The following is a 16,671-nucleotide window of genomic DNA, read 5'->3' as shown; positions in this document are numbered from 1 at the left end:
GAAGGAGAGGACTCTTTAAAGCAGAGACTCTACATACTGATATACACCTGAACATCAGCAGGAGAGGACTCTTTAAAGTAGAGACGCTACATACTGATATACACCTGAACATCAGCAGGAGAGGACTCTTTAAAGTAGAGACACTACATACTGATATACACCTGAACATCAGCAGGAGAGGACTCTTTAAAGTAGAGACTCTACATACTGATATACACCTGAACATCAGCAGGAGAGGACTCTTTAAAGTAGAGACACTACATACTGATATACACCTGAACATCAGCAGGAGAGGACTCTTTAAAGTAGAGACACTACATACTGATATACACCTGAACATCAGCAGGAGAGGACTCTTTAAAGTAGAGACTCTACATACTGATATACACCTGAACATCAGCAGGAGAGGACTCTTTAAAGTAGAGACTCTACATACTGATATACACCTGAACATCAGCAGGAGAGGACTCTTTAAAGTAGAGACGCTACATACTGATATACACCTGAACATCAGCAGGAGAGGACTCTTTAAAGTAGAGACACTACATACTGATATACACCTGAACATCAGCAGGAGAGGACTCTTTAAAGTAGAGACGCTACATACTGATATACACCTGAACATCAGCAGGAGAGGACTCTTTAAAGTAGAGACACTACATACTGATATACACCTGAACATCAGCAGGAGAGGACTCTTTAAAGTAGAGACGCTACATACTGATATACACCTGAACATCAGCAGGAGAGGACTCTTTAAAGTAGAGACGCTACATACTGATATACACCTGAACATCAGCAGGAGAGGACTCTTTAAAGTAGAGACACTACATACTGATATACTCCTGAACATCAGCTTAAAAGGGCCCCTTTAAGTCCCTGCTAATAAGTTAATAACCAGCTGGGAGGAATGGGAGTAATGTAACCGCTCCCGACAGACGGAACATGTCCAGCTGTTATGAAATTAACAAACTGCGCCCTGACTGCGATGCTACAATGCTTCCCTTTGGCTCTGAAACCAAACACCTGCTGAGTGGCTTTCCAAGATCGGGGTCCGAACCTATTCCACGGTCCATTTGCCACCAAAGAAAGAGAGATACCCCGCCCCCCCCCACCCATCTCCCTCCTGACCTGAGGAGGCCTGGAGGTGTGGGGGGAAACGGAGGTTAGCTTAGCATGGATGTAGGGCGGAGGTACAGGGGTGTTTGAGGTAACACAAGGATGTTTGTGACTCATTGTTTAGTACAGATGTAGGTCAGAGCCGGGGTCAGAGCCGGTTCATACTGATATTCACTTAACATTCAAGCACTTTTAAGGGACTGTTGAAGCCATTATTATCCACTAACAAGTCCTTAAACACTACAGAGCCCGTACCGTGGTCCTGTTAGTGTTCACTTCCAGTCCGGCTGTTGATTTCCAACGCTCTCCCTTTATCCTATCAGGACGTTCTCTTTGTTGTTTGTGAAATTCTGATCCAATGGTCTTTTTTGTGTGGGGGTAAAATACATAAACACTAGCAGCGGTGTGTTATCGAGTATTAACAACCTCTGACATATCCAAATTGGCCAATCAGAGTCGAGTATTTAACTAAGCCATGTAATATTTACTTAGAATGGGTAAAGTAAGCGCCAGGAATCAGTTCCTAAAAAGGCACATAATGCCAAATCGGGCCCGTTATTCAGGGTTAGTTCAAAGTATTTCCCCCCAGACTCACTCTGCTCCTGGTCCTTGCACTTGACCTCCAGGTCGACGGTGGACAGGCACAGTTTGTTGGCCTCCTGCGTCGCCAGGTCCTTGTTGGGCTGCTGCTGCTTCATGGAGTTTCCCACGCTGAGGCGGCGGCCCACCGTCGTCACCTGCCGGTAAAACTGCTTCCCCGTGATCTTGTGGTCGAAGCCCAGCCAGCTGAACTTGATCTTAACCCTGCAGGGGGGAGAGAGAAGAGGAGGTGAGATGGGGATTTTAAGCAGTAAATATAAAAGAAACATGTGAAATAGAAAGGTGGGGGGGGAATTTTGTGTCACTTTGAAGCCACTTTGGGTCATTTTGTGTCTTTTTCTGTCTCATTTTTCTTTATTAGAGAGGTTTGTTGGGTCTCTTTGTGGTCGTTTTCTATAAGCTGCCATTTATATCTCTCTGTAATTGGTCTTCTTGTGGTTATATGTGTCTTTCATGTTCAGTTTTTGTCTTTTTGTAGTAGTTTAGTGGTCATTTTTGGTAGTTTTATGGTCTTTTGTGTCCACTTTCTTTGTATTCCGTGCCTGTTGGTGTCTCTTGGTACCTTTTTGAGTTTATTTGTTGTCATTTTGTACCTGTGGTTGTTTATATCTCTTTGTAATTGGTCTTCTTTTATGTTTGTTGTGGTTGTTTTGCATCTCTTTTAACTAATTGTATGTCTCTGTTGTCAATTTGTATTTGTTTGGCATCTTTTAACTCTTCTAGTCGTGCATGTGTCTTACAGTGGTATTTTGCAGGTAAAGGTCAGGGGGGGGATGTTCTAATACATGGGATGAATTGGCCCGTTCAATAATCCACCAATAAGGAGAAGGAAGAGAAGAAGAGACACGAGTCGAGAAAAAGGAGGAAAACAAATATCCAGGTGAGCAAATCCGGCCGATCATCGGGTGTTAAAGTCTTTCCGGTCTTAAGGCCTCCAGGATTTACTGAGCTTCGGATAGAAATTCTATGAAATGTTTCCCATGTGTGTGAGCTGATTTCATGCAGTCTGAACCCCTCTGCAGAAACCTGAGGTAGCTGCAGGCTACAGAAGTGTGCGTGTGTGTGTGTGTGTGTGTGTGTGTGTGTGTGTGTGTGTGTGTGTGTGTGTGTGTGTGTGTGTGTGTGTGTGTGTGTGTGTGTATTCTTACGTGTAGTCCATGTCCTCGGGGCCGGGGAAGGGCTCCAGAGGCCAGTTGACGAAGCAGTTGAGGAAGACGAGGCAGGCGCAGGCAGCCCAGACCAGCAGGATGATGATGAAGGTGGCGCCCAGATCGTAGATCACCTGAAGTCGTCAGACTCAGAATCAGAATCAGAATATCTTTAACCCTCACGCTAACCCTCATCAAATCAACATCCTTTCTTACTCCAACTGGATTGGTATGTTTAAATATCAGGCATTATTAAAGGATCACCTTTTAGTGAATTTAGGAGAAAGTAAGAGAAACCCGTCCACTACGTTTGTATAAAACAAACATATCAATGTGTTTATTTCCACTGCTCTGATTAAAGACATTTCTAGTGTTTGAAAGCCTTTCCACAACAAAACAAATGCACATTAGTGTTTAAGAGCCAGCTTTTAATCAACTTATAAGGATCATTTCTTTATACTAATATTAAAATCCAATTAATGGAAATGCTCAGAACTGTGCCCCAACTGAAAATGTTGTTTTTTGAAAAATGATGAGGCTGGTCTGTTTGTCTTAACTCCCCACATTAGGACAAGTGTTGTTATTAAAACAAGACTATTTATGACCTTAAATGGTGAGAAACAAGTTTGAAATGACTCATGGGAACCCCTTTATGGTCTGGAGGAGGAAATTGGAAGGAATTGATGAATATTTGATGTTATTTGCAGCAGAAATCAGTTGTTACCTTGATGCCGGGGAAGGTGACGGCGGAGGAGGCGTAGGATCCGATCATCAGAGCGATGAAGGTCGACCTCAGGTCTCCAAACATGCTGGGGAGCTAAAGAGAAGGAGAGATACGTTAACTAACGTAAACATTTACACAACAACAGACACATGTGATCTGTTAGCTGATAACACTGTTAGCCTGCAGGAGAGACATCAATGAACCCTCATCATTGTACGGTTAAAGGTGAAATTCACGAGCTATAAAATGCACCTTTACTCGATTCAGTGTTTCAGTTCCTGCATCACTGGGTCTGGGGTTGACAGTTTGCTCGTTGTGGTTAATGTTGGGAAACTCTCTGCACTTTTTCTGCATACTAAATCATTTCTGTTTGGGTTTTCCAGGTGCAAAGGTTCGTATTTCAGAGAAAGTAGAGCTGAGGTTAAGGATTTTATGTTTAAGGAAAGGGAGTTGATATCTCGATAACTGTAAGTCATGTCTGAAAATAAAACAGTTCATTTTTTTAAAACAACCTTATTTTTTTTAAGAATGAGTACATTTTATTTAAATTAACTTATTATCGAAAAGTGAGATTATTTTCAAAAATGAGGTGAAACTGTCGCCATTTTTCAGAAATTGATGACTGTTAAAAAAATTCAAAAAGAAAAACCATCCCTCGGTAGATCCTGCACAAAGAGTCTGATTTAAAAAGAATCACCCTCTCAATTAGGGAAATATCCGTGTGACATTTCTGGGTCTGTTTGCTGACTTTGCGGCTCTCTTCTCATGCACCTGACAGCTTTCATACAACTCTTTATTGACACTGCAAGCTCACCACATGTTAAAAATGTAGAATATTTCACACAGTATTGACAGGCAGGTCAGCACAGAGGACACGCTGTACTTTCTGCAGAGTGCGTTTGAAGTGCAGCGGAGAGTCTTGCATGACGACGCTCGACTCTTAACTCGGAGGAAGGAGGACATGCCGTTCCCATCTCAAACCTTAAACAGACTTCTTTAACAAGTAAGAAGCAGGAAGAAGACAGCAGGAGGGCAACATGTGGCTGAGATATTACTCATGTTTAATGTATGCCATCTGGAGAGAGTATATAGCTTGAAACAGTGGTGAAATAAGTACGTTTACGCCACATTTTCAGCTACTCAAGAACACTGGAAGAAGTATTAAGATGCTTTACTTGAAGGCAAAGCACTCATACCACACTGTCACAAGTTAAAGTCCTGCATAAGTCAAAGTGAATAAGTCAAAGTTACAAAAAACAAGTAAAAAATAAGTCCCAAAACGATTTCATTATTTGAAATAAACTCCCTAAATGTTTATAGAATTTAGACAGCAACACATTTTCTCTCCAAAAGCCGTTCTGGAATGTATCTTTGAAGCTCTTGTCTACATTAAGCACACAACTCAAAGGGGAGATTATATATTCAGCATGTATATTTTTTCACCATCTATTTATCGTCTGTGTCCTGATGTGAACTCGGCGAGATTTAGATTGAGATTGAGGGATAATTACGGCTCTCAGAGTTCCCCTCTCATGTCCTCATTTGCCCCCTCCCTATGTATTGCTGTGCTCCACAGGGGGGGAACACGGAGGGTTTGGAAGGGGCAGCTTGTTAGGCAGCTGCTTGAACCCGCTCACCCCTCACACATGTCACTCCGTGGATTTATTCAACCAAAGGAAATGTCTGCTTCCCCCGCTAGACCATCCTAAATAACAACATGGCCGACCTGTGGTCGAGCTGGGAGACAATGAAAGTTGTTGTGTCATGATATTTATGCAGCATCATCAGGTTTCAACACTTTGGCCCGATCACTTCCTCATCGCTCTGGCGGGGATGACCAACCACTTTTCAGCACCAGTCTTTTGCAAGAGAGTTGCCAGCATCGATTCGTAACCCCCGGGAGATGTTGAGTGCCCCAGAGTTATATGTTTGAGGTGTATAGTGGGGGTCCTCCAGTGATTTGATTTTGATTTCTTTTGGGTCAATTTGGAAGGTTTAGGAGACTCTGGATCATTTGGATTGGGCATATCTGGCACTGTGAATCTGGGAATGTTGAGTACCCCAGAGATTTATGATATAAATGTATAGTATGGGTCCCCAGCTCTTAGAAACTACTGGATGCTAACATGCATATGTTGGGTAATTTGCACAATTGGCATAAGTTGTGTAATAATTAGCATTAAAAAGGGTTAGGGGTTAGGGTAAAAAATGCATTGGTGGTTTTTCGCATTATTGAGGATGCTGAGTCCATTTCTGACATTTTTGACCAGAAAGTGTCCATATTTGTACTCTTTAAGGGCTGATTTCGACTACGAAGAGTAGTGTTGTGATCAAAACTCTGCCCACCCAGAGTACAAATATGGTCAATTGCTGGTTAAATCTGCCATTTATAACCCTGAGAATGACAGAAATGGACTGAGCATCCTCAATAACCCCCACAACCTAACAAGGGTAACATCACATCCTCCACCTTGACCCTCAACACGGGAGCCCCTCAGGGTTGTGTGCTCAGCCCTCTCCTCTACTCCCTGTTCACGCACGACTGCGTGGCCACACACAGCTCCAACACCATCATCAAGTTTGCTGACGACACGACCGTCATCGGCCTGATCACAGACGGCGACGAGACGGCGTACAGAGAGGAGGTCAGAGCCCTGACATCTTGGTGCCAGGACAACAACCTCCATCTCAACGTCAGCAAAACAAAGGAGCTGATTGTGGACTACAGGAAGAGGCAGAGAGAGGCACACACACCCATCACCATCGACGGGACTCCTGTGGAGAGAGTCAGCAGCTTCAGGTTCCTCGGGGTTAACATCAGTGAGGACCTGACATGGACACATCACACCAGGGTCATATCCAAGACGGATCGACAGCGGCTCTTCTTCCTCCGCAGGCTGCGGAAGTTCAACATGGACTCCAGGATACTCTGCAACTTCTACAGGTGCACCATCGAGAGTATCCTGACTGGCTGCATCACCGCCTGGTATGGCAGTTGCACCGCCCTCAACCGTAAGACTCTACAGAGGGTGGTGAAAACTGCTCAGCACATCACCAGGACGGAGCTGCCATCCATGGAGGACCTCTACACCCAGCGGTGTAGGAAGAAGGCCGGTAGGATATTAAAGGACCCCCATCACCCCAGCAACAATCTGTTCTGTCTGCTGCCACCTGGCAGACGATACCGCAGCATCCGGACCAAGACCACCAGACTCAGAGACAGTTTTATACCACAGGCTGTAAGACTGCTGAACTCCTGAGCTGTGTGAATGTCTACTCACATCTGTTTATAGTACACACACATATCTATATATTATATCTGCCATACATATCTGTTTATACATAATATATGCATCTGTCCATACCTCCTCATTCAACAGAGTAAAGTGTGTAAATACTCTCAATGTATTCCACATATGTATATATTTCACATCCTCAAATCTTTACTGTTGATATTGTAAATATTCTTCTCTCTTTTTCACTATTTTATTATCTTATTCGCATCATGTATGTTGAGTTGTTGGAGGAGCAAGGGACGTAAGATTTTCATTGCCAACATATACGTTGTATCTGCTGTGCATATGACCAATAAAACCGTGAGCGTAATCCCTAACGGCTAATAGGGCTGCTTCTCATGGAGGTTATGTGTATTTCTGCATAAGGATGATTTGGCATTATGAGAAGGAACAGCAATTTGATGAAATTTCACCTCAACTTCTTCAGAAAGAGGAAGAAGATGATAATATTCACGAGGTGATTTACAAGTCATGTTACACAAGGGGGGAGACCCTAAATGTGACTCCAGGAACCAAAACAGGATACTGGCTACTTCATTTCTCGTCTAATAAAATACAAATATTTAAAAATACTTTCTTGTTTCATATCCTGCTACAAAATCTCTTAAACTGTTGATTGTTAATTAAAGTGTATTTTTGTTTAATGTTATAAACTTTACTTTGAACATTAAGAAATGCTACATGTATGTAAAACACATATATTTTCTAAACGTGTGAAAGTTTTGTATTTATAGTTTACGGTTTTATTTTGAAGTAGATCTCTTTGTCACTTCTGTCTTAGTTTCCCTCCTGTCTGATTGTCTGATCGTGCTCACCTGTTGCCCCTGTGTGTCTCTTCCCCCTTCCCAGCTGTTCTTGTGTTGCGATTACCCTCCTCTGTATTTAGTCTGTGCTTTCTTTGTGCTCTTTGTCGTGTCGTCGTCGTCGTTCGTCCTTTCTTGCTGTTTCCCCGTGATGTTTTGGATCGCCCTTTTTCAGCCCTCCTTTTTCCACTGGTTTGATTTGATACTTTTTGTCTGCGTTTTTGTCAACAGCTTTTTTATCAATAAAAGCTCGCCCTCTGTTACGTTGGAACCCCGGCCTCCTCTATTTGCTTCTGCACCTGGGTCCTTCCCCAAATCCTGACAGTCTTAGTGTTTTGCCGTTATGTGTCTTTAGTATATTTCTATATGTTCCTGTAGCCTAGACTGTTTCTGCAGAGTACTCAATGAGTTCAATAATTTGTTATATTGTATTATTTAGACACTCTATAGGATATGGCTTTTTCTATTGTAAATACTTGCTGCTACTGTCAATTTTTAATCTATTTCTCAATCTAAAGATAGGGTTTTTGCCCCTTTTCATCACTGCGCTACGTCTATTTGTGTTCGCTTTGTGTCACTTTGAGTTGTAATGCAAGGATTTGAAACGTAGTGCATCACTTTGTTTACATTTGATGTGACTCTGGAGTCCACTTGTATCTTTTTGTCATTTAGTCTCTCGCTGGTTGTTATGTCTCTTTGCATGAAAAGTGCCTTCTTCTTTGACCTTTGCAGATTTCTAAAGAAGGTGTTCTTTTGTGTCATGGTAACTTGGCATTGTGTAAAAGGGCTGTACCACATATGTCCTAGGTTCCCTGTTGCTTTACAGATGATCAGATAAGAGTTGAGTATTTAAGAGCTGGTGTTGCTCCTGTTCCGCACCACAGGACGGCTGAACATCATCCTCATCATGAAGACGCTCGCTGTGTTCGCTCTTGTTTGTGCCATGATGGCCGTGGTGAGAGCTGCTGGTGAGTATTATAGAAAATATCTGAACCCTTTAACAGATGTCTTTATTGTCAGTAAACAATAAGTCAATAACAGCCGTTTTAAACTTCCAGCCATTTCAGAGGCAGCAGCGGAAGAACACGTAGCAGGTGAGTCTCTTTCAGGTTTTCACTTTGTTGTTATTTAGAATGAAATCAATTAAGAAATTCTAATTCATATTCATATTAATATTGGACTATGTATTTAATCATGGTTGTAGTCTGTGGGGATATTCTATTTAGTGCTGTATTAACTGTTATTTACTGTATTATGAAAGCACTGATCAAAGTTTTGTCTCCACTCACTCTTCTCTCTGTCTTCTCTCTCCCCTCACTCTCCTCTCTCCTGCTAACTCGTCTCTCCCCTCACTCTTCTTTCTGTCTTCTCTCTCCCCTCACTCTTCTCTCTGTCTTCTCTCTCCCGCTAACTCGTCTCTCCACTCACTCTTCTCTCTGTCTTCTCTCTCCCCTCACTCTCCTCTCTCCTGCTAACTCGTCTCTCCCCTCACTCTTCTTTCTGTCTTCTCTCTCCCCTCACTCTTCTCTCTGTCTTCTCTCTCCCGCTAACTCGTCTCTCCACTCACTCTTCTCTCTGTCTTCTCTCTCCCCTCACTCTTCTCTCTCCTGCTAACTCGTCTCTCACCTCACTCTTCTCTCTGTCTTCTCTCTCCCGCTAACTCGTCTCTCCCCTCACTCTTCTCTCTGTCTTCTCTCTCCCGCTAACTAGTCTCTCCCCTCACTCTTCTCTCTGTCTTCTCTCTCCCCTCACTCTTCTCTCTCCTGCTAACTCGTCTCTCCCCTCACTCTTCTCTCTGTCTTCTCTCTCCCGCTAACTCGTCTCTCCACTCACTCTTCTCTCTGTCTTCTCTCTCCCGCTAACTAGTCTCTCCACTCACTCTTCTTTCTGTCTTCTCTCTCCCCTCACTCTTCTCTCTGTCTTCTCTCTCCCGCTAACTCGTCTCTCCACTCACTCTTCTCTCTCCTGCTAACTCGTCTCTCCACTCACTCTTCTTTCTGTCTTCTCTCTCCCCTCACTCTTCTCTCTGTCTTCTCTCTCCCCTCACTCTTCTCTCTGTCTTCTCTCTCCCGCTAACTCGTCTCTCCACTCACTCTCCTCTCTCCTGCTAACTCGTCTCTCCACTCACTCTTCTTTCTGTCTTCTCTCTCCCCTCACTCTTCTCTCTGTCTTCTCTCTCCCGCTAACTCGTCTCTCCACTCACTCTTCTCTCTGTCTTCTCTCTCCCCTCACTCTCCTCTCTCCTGCTAACTCGTCTCTCCCCTCACTCTTCTTTCTGTCTTCTCTCTCCCCTCACTCTTCTCTCTGTCTTCTCTCTCCCGCTAACTAGTCTCTCCACTCACTCTTCTCTCTGTCTTCTCTCTCCCCTCACTCTTCTCTCTCCTGCTAACTCGTCTCTCACCTCACTCTTCTCTCTGTCTTCTCTCTCCCGCTAACTCGTCTCTCCCCTCACTCTTCTCTCTGTCTTCTCTCTCCCGCTAACTAGTCTCTCCCCTCACTCTTCTCTCTGTCTTCTCTCTCCCCTCACTCTTCTCTCTCCTGCTAACTCGTCTCTCCCCTCACTCTTCTCTCTGTCTTCTCTCTCCCGCTAACTCGTCTCTCCACTCACTCTTCTCTCTGTCTTCTCTCTCCCGCTAACTAGTCTCTCCACTCACTCTTCTCTCTGTCTTCTCTCTCCCGCTAACTCGTCTCTCCCCTCACTCTTCTCTCTGTCTTCTCTCTCCCGCTAACTAGTCTCTCCCCTCACTCTTCTCTCTGTCTTCTCTCTCCCCTCACTCTTCTCTCTCCTGCTAACTCGTCTCTCCCCTCACTCTTCTCTCTGTCTTCTCTCTCCCGCTAACTCGTCTCTCCACTCACTCTTCTCTCTGTCTTCTCTCTCCCGCTAACTAGTCTCTCCACTCACTCTTCTCTCCGTCTTCTCTCTGTCTCCCGCTAACTCGTCTCTCCCCTCACTCTTCTCTATGTCTTCTCTCTCCCGCTAACTCGTCTCTCCCCTCACTCTTCTCTCTGTCTTCTCTCTCCCGCTAACTCGTCTCTCCACTCACTCTTCTCTCCGTCTTCTCTCTCCCGCTAACTCGTCTCTCCCCTCACTCTTCTCTCTGTCTTCTCTCTCCCGCTAACTCGTCTCTCCCCTCACTCTTCTCTCTGTCTTCTCTCTCCCGCTAACTCGTCTCTCCACTCACTCTTCTCTCTGTCTTCTCTCTGTCTCCCGCTAACTCGTCTCTCCACTCACTCTTCTCTCTGTCTTCTCTCTCCCGCTAACTCGTCTCTCCACTCACTCTTCTCTCTGTCTTCTCTCTCCCGCTAACTCGTCTCTCCCCTCACTCTTCTCTCTGTCTTCTCTCTCCCGCTAACTCGTCTCTCCACTCACTCTTCTCTCTGTCTTCTCTCTCCCGCTAACTCGTCTCTCCACTCACTCTTCTCTCCGTCTTCTCTCTGTCTCCCGCTAACTCGTCTCTCCACTCACTCTTCTCTCTGTCTTCTCTCTCCCGCTAACTCGTCTCTCCCCTCACTCTTCTCTCTGTCTTCTCTCTCCCGCTAACTCGTCTCTCCACTCACTCTTCTCTCTGTCTTCTCTCTCCCGCTAACTCGTCTCTCCCCTCACTCTTCTCTCTGTCTTCTCTCTCCCGCTAACTCGTCTCTCCCCTCACTCTTCTCTCTGTCTTCTCTCTCTCCCGCTAACTCGTCTCTCCCCTCACTCTTCTCTCTGTCTTCTCTCTCCCGCTAACTCGTCTCTCCCCTCACTCTTCTCTCTGTCTTCTCTCTCCCGCTAACTCGTCTCTCCCCTCACTCTTCTCTCTGTCTTCTCTCTCCCGCTAACTCGTCTCTCCACTCACTCTTCTCTCTGTCTTCTCTCTCCCGCTAACTCGTCTCTCCCCTCACTCTTCTCTCTGTCTTCTCTGTCCCGCTAACTCGTCTCTCCACTCACTCTTCTCTCTGTCTTCTCTCTCCCGCTAACTCGTCTCTCCCCTCTCTTCTCTCTGTCTTCTCTCTCCCGCTAACTTGTCTCTCCCCTCACTCTTCTCTCTCCTGCTAACTCGTCTCTCCCCTCACTCTTCTCTCTGTCTTCTCTCTCCTGCTAACTCGTCTCTCCCCTCACTCTTCTCTCTGTCTTCTCTCTCCCGCTAACTCGTCTCTCCCCTCACTCTTCTCTCTGTCTTCTCTCTCCTGCTAACTCGTCTCTCCACTCACTCTTCTCTCTGTCTTCTCTCTCCCGCTAACTCGTCTCTCCCCTCACTCTTCTGTCTGTCTTCTCTCTCCCGCTAACTTGTTTCTCCCCTCACTTCTCTCTCCGTCTTTTCTCTCTGTCTCCTGCTAACTCGTCTCTCCACTCAATTATCTCTCCATCTTCTCTCTGTCTCCCGCTAACTCGTCTCTCCCCTAACTCTTCTCTCCGTCTTCTCTCTGTCTCCCGCTAACTCGTCTCTCCCCTCACTTCTCTCTCCGTCTTCTCTCTCTCTCCCGCTAACTTGTCTCTCCCCTCACTTCTCTCTCTGTCTCCCGCTAATTCGTCTCTCCCCTAACTCTTCTCTCCGTCTTCTCTGTCTCCCGCTAACTCGTCTCTCCCCTCACTCTTCTCTCCGTCTTCTATCTGTCTCCCGCTAACTCGTCTCTCCCCTCACTCTACTCTCCATCTTCTCTCTCTCTCTCCCGCTAACTCCCCTCTCCCCTCACTCTTCTCTCCGTCTTCTCTCTCCCACTAACTCGTCTCTCTCCTGCTAACTCGTCTCTCCCCTCACTCTTTTCTCCGTCTTCTCTCTGTCTCCCGCTAATTCCTCTCTCCCCTCATTTCTGTCCCGCTAATTTGTCTGTCCCCTCACTCTTCTCTCTCCTGCTAACTCGTCTCTCCCCTCACTCTTTTCACCGTCTTCTCTCTCCTGCTAACTCGTCTCTCCCCTAACTCTTTTCACCGTCTTCTCTCTCCCGCTAACTCGTCTCTCCCCTCACTCATCTCTCTCCCTTCTCTCTCTCTCTCCCGCTAACTAGTCTCTCCCCTCACTCTTCTCTCCGTATTCTCTCTGTCTCCCGCTAACTCGTCTCTCCACTCACTCTATTCTCCTTCTTCTCTCTCCCGCTAACTGTTCTCTCCCCTCAATCTACTCTCCATCTTCTCGCTCTATCTCCCGCTAACTCCCCTCTCCCCTCACTCTTCTTTCCGTCTGCTCTCTCCTGCTAACTCGTCTCTCCACTCACTCTTTTCTCAGTCTTCTCTCTCCCGCTAACTCGTCTCCCCACTCACTCTTTTCTCCGTCTTCTCTCTCCCGCTAACTCGTCTCTCCCCTCACTCATCTCTCTCTCTCTCTCTCTCCCGCTAACTTGTCTCTTTTTCTTGTGTTTATCTTCCTGTATCGCTCTCTCGTCTGTTTCGCCCCCTGTTGGCGCCGGTTTAAGTGGAATTTTCCCGTCAAAATGCAAATCCCTTATTAATGTATTGATTATAGGTCTGGGTCCGTATGGGTCGGCGTCAGGATGTCAAAAGCTGACTAATCAGATTTCAGTATTCAACTGAGCCGTAAGGGATGATGTGCAGCGAACGAGTCATTGATCGTGATCCCCCTTAGCAACGGTCATTATTTTGTTTAGCAGCGGTGTGTTATCGAGTATTAACAACCTCTGAGATGTCCAAATTGACCAATCAGAATTGAGTATTTAACTAAGCCGTCGAATAAATTACGACAATGTCTCTGTCTATATGCCATCAGATAAAACGTGATTCCAATACATGCTTTACATTTAAAGACTTTACTTTTTGTCCTCAGTGAAGAGTCATGTGGTGAAGCGCTCCGTTCACTGCGGCCGGGGATGGACCTCGATGAAAGGACGCTGTTTCTACTACAACCCCAGACCACTGTCATGGAATAAAGCCGAGGTAACGCTGGTCCCTGAATCTGGTCTGCAAATGCATTTATTATGATAGTAGATGCATGTATTTTAAGCACTTTTAAGCCTTTGGTGACGAGGAAGGACTTTTCCTTTTAACAGATTAAATTAGCTCCACTTTTAGCTGCAAAAAACCCAAATGCTACTTTAATCTGAAATGGCCATTTTGAATGCAGGATTGTTTACTTGTTACTCAGTGTTTCAAGACTTTTACCTAAGCAAAAGATCTGAGTTCTTCTTGTTAATGTCTTGCAGAGAAACTGCCACTCCCTGCGGGGAAACCTGGCGTCCGTGCACAACATAATGGAGTACCATGCGATCCAGAAGATGATCCTCGCCGCCACTCATCAGTTTAAGCAAGCGTGGATTGGAGGCTCTGATGCACATCAGGTATTTTACATTTGTGGAAAGTAACTAAGTACTGAAGTTCTGTTCTTAAGTGCAATTTGGGGTACTTTCTATATTGTGCTCCGGCTGGAAACTGTTTTTTGTATCCTGGGGAAACAGTCATTGGACAGTCTGTAACATGTGTGTTGTGTAATGTTGATGTAGCTACTCTGTAAAATAATTTAGAAAAGTTGATTATGCAGAATGAGTATGTTTAGTTTTGGTATTTTGAGTATATGTTGTTGCTAATGTCTAACTTTTTCTCTTATTTCAAAGTTTTCCTGATAAATAAACGTGCTTTTGTTTCCCGTAGGTGACCGTCTGGTACTGGACCGATGGGACTCCTTTCAGCTACACAGACTGGTGCGATGGGGAGCCCAATAGTAGAGGCGTGCAGAGATGCTTACAAATGAATCACTCAGGTAAAATAATACTAATAATAACTTCAACTTATATAGCGCCTTTCATGGTACACAAGGTCGCTTTACAAATAGGGACGGGAAAAGGGGAGTGGGGGTTAGGGATCAAAGGACTGCAGAGGAATGTTCTGATGTGCTTTTTGAAATAGCATTGCACTGTCAATTTTAGATTTGAGTATCAGAGAAATAGCTTTAAAAAAGATGGTTGTTTTTATGAGATCACTACTGATATATATATATATACACACATACATCCACAGTAATAATATTGATTACTGCTGGCTTTTACTGACTGTATATATTTTGTATTTATTTTGCAGAGGATAAGTGCTGGGATAACCTCCAGTGTTACGTTAAGCTGCCGTCCATCTGTGTAAAGAGAAACTGATGAGGCTAAAAGTCCACCTTAAACCTTGTGTGTTCATCTGCATGCTTTTAAATACACCTGTCTTTACGCCATCAGTGTCACATATGTACTGATGGATCTGATTTAACTCAATCATTTATTTTTGTATTTCCTATCGCTGTAACGCTGAGGACTGAAGCGACAAGTCAACTGAACAGGAGCTGCCTCTCATGAGAGCAGACTGAAGGAGTTTGGACAGAGAAAAGGCTTTTAGCACAACCTTTAATATATCATATTAAGGAGACTGTTCTTTTTATATTTGCAAGAATAAAACGCTCAAGCATTCCAACAACCTGCTCTGTCCTTAATATATTTAATGCTGAACAATAATAATATTATGATCCAGGTTTTTTTTCCTCACAAATTCATAACATTTTATTATTATTGTGGACATTTTTATATTCATTTTAAATGTATAAAGTTATACTTGAATATACAGAAATATATATTTTTTATATCTAATCAAAAATGTTATTATAAGTTTTACAGTGATTTACATTTCTAAATCAAAATGAGGAAACACAAAAAATCATAACTTTATTGTTAATAATAAAATGTAATTAAATAAGATCACACTTATGAATTCCATTAATTTAATGCTGCATCAAATACTGTTTTGCATAAAATGTCTATTAATATGCAACTTATGTTCTCCTTTCAAATAGTCTTTGGTTCAGTCCCCAATATTTTCAGTACCCTAACCCTAAGTTAAAATGAACAATTCAGATTTCTGGTATTTGGTGCAGATAAATATTAATGTTATTTACCTTCCTTTGTTTCTCCTACTATAACACTGAGGTTTTTTGTGTGTTATTCTGGGAAATGGGTCAACTAAATCACGTGTCAGAGCAAAAAACAACAAAACGCTGAGGTATCAGCAGCATGTCTGAACAGGAGTCAAAACCACCCCTAGCTCTGGTGGGATTGCGCAACACCGGGAGTTTCTCTGAGTCCGAGTCAGTCAGCTGTTCCAACTATTCCCCAAAACATGTGAAGCAAACCCGTTTGGTCTTTTGGTGATGATGAAAGAAGAAGTCTGGATTAATGGGTTGAAGAGAATAGATGCAGAAAACAATGAGTCGAACACACATCAATTAAACACACAGGTGAGTTTGTTTTTGACACCAGAAGACAAACAGAACAAACCACTGATATGATGGATGCATCTGAAATCTGTCTGAAATGTGGTAAATAGGCGGTGTTTTGGGCCATGGTTTGTGGAGAATATGTCCACAAACTCTGAAATTTGGTCAACATTTCAACAGTTCCTGTCCCCCCGTTTGGAAATCAAAGGTTTTTGAATGGCCTCAGTAAGTACCCTACTGGTGAATTTAAAAACGGTGGTTGATAACAACTGTCTAAATGAGACGACTAAATATCATCACGTCCAACATTAGCCGCCTTTAGCTTAGCGGTGGAGACGTGAAGTCATGTGACCGTGCTGTAGTTCCTTTATAGCCCAACATTAGCCTCCTTTAGCTTAGCGGTGGTGACCTGAAGTCATGTGACCGTGCTGTAGTTCCTTTATAGCCCAACATTAGCCTCCTTTAGCTTAGCGGTGGAGACGTGAAGTCATGTGACCGTGCTGTAGTTCCTTTATAGCCCAACATTAGCCTCCTTTAGCTTAGCGGTGGTGACGTGAAGTCATGTGACCGTGCTGTAGTTCCTCTATAGCCCAACATTAGCCTACTTTAGCTTAGCGGTGGTGACGTGAAGTCATGTGACCGTGCTGTAGTTCCTTTATAGCCCAACATTAGCCTCCTTTAGCTTAGCGGTGGTGACGTGAAGTCATGTGACCGTGCTGTAGTTCCTCTATAGCCCAACATTAGCCTCCTTTAGCTTAACGGTGGTGACGGTGAAGTCATGTGACCGTGCTGTAGTTCCTTTAT

At 44.2% G+C, this 16,671-nt stretch overlaps 2 protein-coding genes across 3 annotated transcripts in view; one reads left to right on the top strand and one right to left on the bottom strand.

Annotated features, from left to right (window-relative positions):
• LOC134879982 (large neutral amino acids transporter small subunit 4-like) overlaps positions 1–16,671 on the bottom strand; it is a 59,600-nt gene that overhangs the window by 8,245 nt on the left and 34,684 nt on the right. For both annotated transcript variants that reach the window (XM_063906609.1, XM_063906610.1), the window contains exons 6-8: positions 3,592–3,684; positions 2,868–3,001; positions 1,715–1,923 (exon numbers count right to left, since the gene is read on the bottom strand). In XM_063906609.1, the coding sequence (XP_063762679.1) occupies positions 1,715–1,923; positions 2,868–3,001; positions 3,592–3,684 (436 nt within the window). The remainder of the gene's footprint in view (positions 1–1,714; positions 1,924–2,867; positions 3,002–3,591; positions 3,685–16,671) is intronic.
• Positions 8,465–15,074, top strand: LOC134879984 (type-2 ice-structuring protein-like). Its single transcript, XM_063906611.1, has 6 exons — positions 8,465–8,658; positions 8,749–8,784; positions 13,450–13,559; positions 13,826–13,960; positions 14,271–14,379; positions 14,697–15,074. The coding sequence occupies exons 1-6, from the start codon at positions 8,598–8,600 to the stop codon at positions 14,762–14,764; spliced, it is 519 nt and encodes a 172-aa protein (XP_063762681.1). The 5' UTR covers positions 8,465–8,597; the 3' UTR covers positions 14,765–15,074.

Source organism: Eleginops maclovinus, chromosome 18 (assembly GCF_036324505.1).
Source record: "Eleginops maclovinus isolate JMC-PN-2008 ecotype Puerto Natales chromosome 18, JC_Emac_rtc_rv5, whole genome shotgun sequence".
Classification (NCBI taxonomy): Eukaryota; Metazoa; Chordata; class Actinopteri; order Perciformes; family Eleginopidae; genus Eleginops; species Eleginops maclovinus.
Note: the sequence above shows the minus strand (reverse complement) of the source record. Positions and strands in the feature narration are given on the sequence as shown.

Coding starts and splice junctions, on each gene's coding strand:
- LOC134879984 (XM_063906611.1), top strand. CDS start 8,598: ATGAAGACGCTCGCTGTGTTCGCTCTTGTTTGTGCCATGATGGCCGTG. Junction 13,560..13,825: donor TGTCATGGAATAAAGCCGAG/GTAACGCTGGTC, acceptor AATGTCTTGCAG/AGAAACTGCCACTCCCTGCG. Junction 13,961..14,270: donor GAGGCTCTGATGCACATCAG/GTATTTTACATT, acceptor TGTTTCCCGTAG/GTGACCGTCTGGTACTGGAC.